At 59.0% G+C, this 6,810-nt stretch overlaps 1 protein-coding gene across 1 annotated transcript in view; it reads right to left on the bottom strand.

Moving 5' to 3' along the window:
- Positions 1 to 6,810, bottom strand: part of NR5A1 (nuclear receptor subfamily 5, group A, member 1) — a 16,835-nt gene that overhangs the window by 7,933 nt on the left and 2,092 nt on the right. Inside the window, exon 2 of the mRNA XM_009318807.1 lies at positions 5,873 to 6,058. Coding sequence (XP_009317082.1) covers positions 5,873 to 6,058 — 186 coding nt within the window. The remainder of the gene's footprint in view (positions 1 to 5,872; positions 6,059 to 6,810) is intronic.

The following is a 6,810-nucleotide window of genomic DNA, read 5'->3' on the forward strand; positions in this document are numbered from 1 at the left end:
AGCCCCACCCCCCAGCCTGGGGGCAGCGGCGGCTCAACCTCACCCCATCAGCCGCTACAGCACATTGCTGCATTAGCGTTGGACCTGGGCGGGACCCTTACCAATCTGCGTCTCACCCTGAGCACAACAAAAAGGGGCTTTCTACCAAACTGGCATCAGTGCCAAAAAAAATAACCTGTTTTCACTGCTCAAGCACCCAGAAGTAGAGCAGTGAGTCCAGTTACATGGAGCAGAGAGTAGATGGGGCCTTATGCCACCAGGATGAGCAATGCCTTGGCACAGATACGGCATCAACATGATGTGTTGGAGACGTGACAAACCTCTGCCTCCCCCTGAGGCCCCCAGGTGACCTGATCTACGGAGACTTGTCCGGCCCCAGGTCTGCTTTGTGCACACGTTTGCTTGCTGGCCCGTTGCAGGAGCATGCAGGGAGTACAGGGGGCATCACCCACTTCCCTCGGGAATCCAGCTCCTTCAGGTGGGACAGGACTTTGTCCTCCAGGACTTTGTCCCTGATCCTCGCAGCCTGGCAAAAGCCCTGGTTTTTTTAAGAACCTGAAACCCTCCTCACCCTGCCTCCCTGCAGAGCATTTCCCAAAGACTCACACACACATTTATACGTGGAAATTGCAGCCTGACTGTGAACAAGCTCCTAGCAAGGAGATGCTGCATCTGATTAATGAAACATTAATTGCAAAGCCCTGGTCTGGCTCCCATGTTTGCCCGTGCTGGCGTGTAACTGGGCTGGACATTGCGCCCCACTTCATCTCACTGCCGGTATCCCATGCATCATCTCCAGCCCTCCCTCCACAGCGGGTGGGAGGAGAGGACGGCAAGACTGACGCCCACAGCACTGGTTAGCGTCTATAGCAAGGATTGCAACCACCAGTGCCCTGCGGCTGGGTTACACCTGCAGGCTCATGCCCTGTGCACACTTTGCACTGCGCTCGCACAGCACCGACCCCGCACCCGGCAGATGTCCTGGGGGAGGCCAGCCCGGCAGCGGGGTCCCCTCAGGCGGGCAGGGAAAGCTGGAGCTGCACCCCTGGGCAAGGGGGATCTGGGCTGGAGGAGAGGAGATGGGCTGGGCAGCTGGGCAGGGCCAGCTTTGAATCAGCTTAGCATGTTTCGGTGGCACTTAGTGGCTCTTATCAGCAAGGGTTTTCCCCCACCAGGCACAACCTCCCTGAACCGCACACAAATCCTTAATAAAATGACTGCTGGCTGTGTCCTGGCACCTGGGCAAGAGGGAACATGCGGCTGCTGCACAAAGGCCCTGTGCCTCCGGGCAGCCTCTCTGGATACTTTAAAATGAAAGAAGACAGTGCCCATCCTTGCCTCCCTGCTGGGGATGGCAGGTTTCGGGGAGGGGCACAGAGCTGCCGCAGCGCAGCACGGCCATAGGAGAGCTACCTGCCTGCAGCTGCTGGGTTGGCCCCTGCCCACGCATCAACACATGCGTGATCATGTGCACATTTGCACGTGCTGGTGTGTATGTGCCGGCACAGGTATAAGCGTGCACAGCTACACTTTCAAAGAAATGCCTGCAGATGCCCCCGGTAAAAAGCTCAACCCAGGACACAAACTGCAAGGACCTCCAAAGGTCTCGTGGGACAGCCGGTGGGCTGCAGGCAGCGGCAGCGGCAGCGACAGGGAAGATGAGCTGCTGGAGCCAACGGCTACATTCAGCGAAATGAAGAGCCATGCCAGGCCTCCATGCCTGGATAGGGGGTACTGCCGTCCCAGCCTGGGGAGCAGGTAGGAGGCACGCCACTCAGCTGCGTTCCCCACCACCCCACTGAGAATCACCATGGGTCACCAGCTTTGTCCCCTCGTTGCTGCTCTCCGCAGGACCCCAACTCCATTCTGAAAAGAGCTGAACCCCACCGTGCCCGGAGGCCCCCTCACCTGCAAGGCTGGTTTAGGGAAAGGGCGAGGGGTTATCAGTAATACTTCCCTGCAGAGCAAATTCAGCGCCAGCAGAAGAGCTCTGCAGTGCCATTGTACTCGCTGCCTTTAATAGAAGGAAGACAGATGCAGTACCACAGGACTGGATAATACCCTCGTTTTGCTGAAGAGGCTGCAATAAACCAGTACTGGGAGATTGCAAAAGGAATAGAAGTCAGATGAGAAAGAGCTTTATGGTCTCGGAGCCCAGCACTCCCCGCAAGCCACTGGGATTTGTTTCTCAAGTGCGGTGGGTGGTCAGACCTGGACATGCAGCAGCGCAGGGAGGGAGGTGCCGTGCAGAAGGCAGCGATGGCAGCCTGGGCTGCGGCGCCCGCTCCTGCTCAACGTGTGAAACCTGCCTGCAGTGAGGTGCAATGGGGCTGCCAAGGCTGGGCTCGCCACCACATCACCCGAGCAGGCGAAGGAGCCACGGTACACGGCCCAGCCGTATGGACTGTGAGGTTTCCGTTCAGCTGCTGAACAAAGGACTGGGTAAAAGCTCATTCTTCATCAAAACAAAATGGAGATTTTTCTGCATTCCTGATGACCTCTGCCCCAAGGCGAGTGGCTGGCTGTAACTGCGGCCAGCCCTCGCAGGGAGCTGGGCTCCCGGCGCGGCAGCACACTGCCAGCCCAGCCACACGCTCCCGGCCAGTGCCGAGCTCCTCCACTCTGGCTGAGTCGCGGCATTGTTTTGGAAGCTCCTTCCTGTGCCTCATTCCTGAGCGGGATGAGCTCCGGAAGGGACAGACTGAAGGTTTTGCTCTGAAAATGGTTTAAAAAAATTCAGCTTTTCCAAAAGGAAGCATTTCAACAATTTTGAAATCTTCTTTTCTCCCTTTAAAAATGACTAATCAGCTTTTCCCAAACTCCACAGGCAGGTTCAGCTCCCTCGGCAGAGCACCTCCCCGCATCCCATCAGCGGCACATTTTGCCCTGTGCGCCTGCCACACAGCCTTTCCCCTGCCAGCGTGCTCCAGTGCGCCGTGGCCTTTCCCAGGAGCATCGCTGCATGCTGGAGCCATATGGCCATGGCATGGGGGGATGTGGTTGGGAGCGTGACTGGGTGGGCTGGGGGCTCTGGGGGCCGGGCAGGGCTTGGGGACCTCTCCAGGGACCCCAGCCCTGCCCATGCCCCAGCACCAAGCTGGGTGTCCCCGTGCCCTGGGCTGGGGTGGCAGCAGGTATCCCCGCATGGTCCTGCTCCGGTGGTGCGGCTCTGCTGCAAGGGGGCTCCTGGCTGGAGATCACCTCCCCTGTGCCCAGCACCAGCCTGGCCCCCCAGGAGGAGAGGGCTGCTAATGGACGGCCACTCAGAGTCAATCAATCCTCCCGGCGAGGCGGCACGCACACACTCTCGCCTTTAAAAGTTAAGCAAAGGATCTTCCTCTTTTAATGTCAAGGCTTTTCAACAGAGTGCTTTATCAAGGACCTGATTGCAAGCTGTCTTTAAGAGGTGATTTTTTTTTTTTTTTAAAGCAAGCATTTAACCCATTCACAAAATGTGGCAGTGAAATGCTCCCCCCGCGGGGCAAGCACTCCCCTGCCGCGTGGCCACCGAAAGTGCCTTGCTGCTGAAGGTCTGCGACCCACAGAAAAATCCATTCCCCTGCGACAAATGGGCTTGGACCAAGGGCCGGAGGGGAGACAGGGTGTGCGGAGGCACGGATGGTGCTGCCCGGGTGCAGGGCTGCAGGACCCGCATGCAGATGTGCCACATGAGAGTCTTAAACCTCCTGAGACCCTCCCTGCGGGTTCATAGGCACAAGGGGAGGAAGCCCCTGGGAGTGTTGGGTCTCCCCAAAACGTGCCCAGGCCACCCCAGTGCGTCAGCGTCCTGGAGCCAAACCCCCACGGGGATGGTACTCGCTGATCCCCGCATGGCTGGTCCAGGGCATCTCCCACCTCGGGTACCACCATCCGCCCTCGATCTCTGCAGCGTTATGAAGCAGTGACCCACCAGCAACCCCGCTTTGCTCGGAAGCCCTGAGCGGGTCCCAGGACATCGATCCCCAGCCTCTCCCCACCCGGCTTCAGCACGCCACGGGCACGAGGAGTGCTCAGATGCCCCTGACCTGCCTTCACCCCCAGGGGTGCTCTCTGGGCCTCCTCCCAGATCACTGGTGCAGGATTTGCCCCAGCAGCTCCCACGCAGGTGCACAGCACATGCCAGTGCCTCGAGCCACAGCCCGGGCAATCACTGGGTGTGAGCAGGACCCCGCACCTTGGCTACCAAGAAGTGTGAAAGTGGATTACTGTCTGCCAGCCACCTACAATCAAAACCCCACACAAGTCTAAGGTGTTAACGGTCAATGCAGGTCGCCATCCCTCTGCCCAGATACCACTGTGATGGGCACATTAAAGCAAAAAACCACCAACACCAGTGCAGCAGGGCCAGGGTCTCATCTCCCTGCTGGCAGAGCATGCTGCTGTGGCCCAGGCTACTGCTTTTTGCTGGTGCTCGCAGGCAGCTGGCTGCAAGGCTGCGTGGTCGTCGTGGCTCTGCGTGTGTGCCCCAGTAGCAAGGGCAGGGCCGTGCCAGCCAGGACGCCAGCAGGCAGGGAAAGCCGTCACATTTCCCCCAGTGCATAGGATGCTAAACATTGCTGCAGCATCCACGACCAGAAGGAGATTTTAAATCTGCCAAAAACGCTCTGGCTGTTGGCCAGGAGATGGGGTCAAGATGACCCACGCATGCTAAAGGCAGAGAACCAACTGACTACAAATAGGCTTCGTCATGGCTCCGAGATCTCTAACAAGAAGTGAGGGAGAGCAGCCCAGCAGACAGACCCAGCAACCCGCAGGAACCCCTCAGCCCGTGGGAACGGCACTGCCCTCAGTGTCCCCCACCACCACTGGTGCTTGCCTGTGGTTGGGAGGGTGGTTTGCCCCAGCCCCATGGCGAGGAGGGACTGAGGAGGGGACCAGCATCAACCCACCTCCCCGCAGCCACGCTGTGCCCCTCCACTGGCGGCAGGGACCCGCCGCACACCCAGCCCAGCCCAGCCTTCGGGCTGAAACTGCGGCAATTTGTTTAACATTCCTGGCTGCTCATCCCAATCTAAAGGTCACTGCACCCCTGTGTGCATGACATTTATATGTACATATGGCAGTAACACCTATGTAAACCAGGCTGTGCAAGGTATGTGTATATAAACCAAATCAAAGCCAGACACAATGTGAGTGTGCAAGAGTGTGTGTGTATGCACATTTCTCTGTCTGTCTCTCTCCATATATATATAAAAAAATTACATCTTAAAGGACAAAGTTGCCCGAGACTCACGACCCAACAAAATATATTTCACCCCCAGCCCATATTTTTCTTCCTGAAGAGATGCTGCAAATCTTCCCTCAGTCCTGACACATCTCATCTAGACTCAGTTAAAGTTTGTATTTATGGGCGTCAGCACTGACCTCTCCCCCCTCCGCCCGCGCGGCCTCGCGCCGCGGCTGCCTGGCCGGCCCTCGATAAACAAGCGGGCCCCCAAATCCCCCTCTGCCGCGCGGCATTATTAGTCTTGCCTCCGAAGGCCAGCGCAGTCCGTAATTCTCTGCCTGGTGACACGAGATGAACGCTGCGACATCAGTCTCCCCGGCGGATTGGCATGGGGACCCTCGTTTGTCAGTGGCAGACTGACAGAATTACTGGCCCTTAAATGAAACGATATATCTGGGAAGTTAAATCTGTTTTCAATCTGACTGCCCCGCGCCTGCGGGCGGACGTGGCGTGTGAGCCGATGTCAAGAGGCCATTAGCCCATCTCCCCCCTCCTTCCCTGGCGCAGTGGCGGAGCCGGGGGGAGCTCTCCCCAAGGGCTCCCACCCCAGCCACCCTGCCAGGAGGAGACGGCAAAGCGCCTGGTCTGCCGCTGCCCCTTGACGGGCTGCTAGTGTGGGAATGGGAACGGGAATGGGAACAAGACTTGCCAGCTCCAGGGGAGACCAGCTCCCGCTCTCTCTGGGCAGGGAGCAAAGGCTTGTCCTGGCCAGGCGTGAGCCAGTGGGTCCCCATGCCCCCGAGGGTTTGCTCCCTCCTCTCCAGGCTCCCTGTGAGGCCCGGGGGAGAAGCCAGCTCTCTGCAAAACAGCCCTGCAGCAGGAGCACATGGTTGCTGGGTGTATTCAGGCAGGGGACACCATGCATGGGGGCATCTGCTTGCACCCCCTCCTCACCTGCCTGCACCCCCTCCCCACTTGGCATCAGCCAAGCATGATGCCCTGGGGCGATGTCGCAGCACGATGCCCTTCCAGCCTGGATCCCTGCACCGGTCTCAGCAAACAGCCCTTCCCCGGCTGGGGATGGAGACCATGGCCTTCAAGCAGATGTTCCCAGGGGATGGAGAGAACTGCCGGCATCCCCTGCTCCGAGGAGCCCTGAGCACCCAGCAGGGACTGCCTGCATGACGGCCATCGATCTCCGAGATCGCGATTTTACTCCGTGCTAGTAGGCTTTAGGGTAAAGCCATAAACTCTGCACTAGCAGGAGTTCATTTACCACCCCAGCAGCTGTTTGCTTTTATGCGCCGGCAGGAGCGGGAATGGGGTTTCAGGAGCTGCAGACCTGCTCCTGCTCCCCAATGGCTTCTCTCCGTGTGCCCAAGGGAAAGCCACTGCCCCACACCAGGGAGGACGCGCTGTGCCGGGTGGGCGGCGGGCAGCTCTGGCATCGTCCCCAGGGGGGACACGCACAGAGGGGCCCGGGCACCACAGCCCTGTGCCGGGGGCTCAGAGGGAGCCAAGGCCAGCGACAACCACACTTTCTCACGCTCCCTCTGGAGTCAGGGTGGGACGTGGCGTCCTGCAGTCCCTGGCTCTGCGAGACGCTGGAAATCTGCCCCGCGCTCACCACGTGGACAAAGGCA

The sequence above is a fragment of the Pygoscelis adeliae genome, unplaced genomic scaffold, assembly GCF_000699105.1.
Source record: "Pygoscelis adeliae isolate BGI_AS28 unplaced genomic scaffold, ASM69910v1 Scaffold230, whole genome shotgun sequence".
Classification (NCBI taxonomy): domain Eukaryota; kingdom Metazoa; phylum Chordata; class Aves; order Sphenisciformes; family Spheniscidae; genus Pygoscelis; species Pygoscelis adeliae.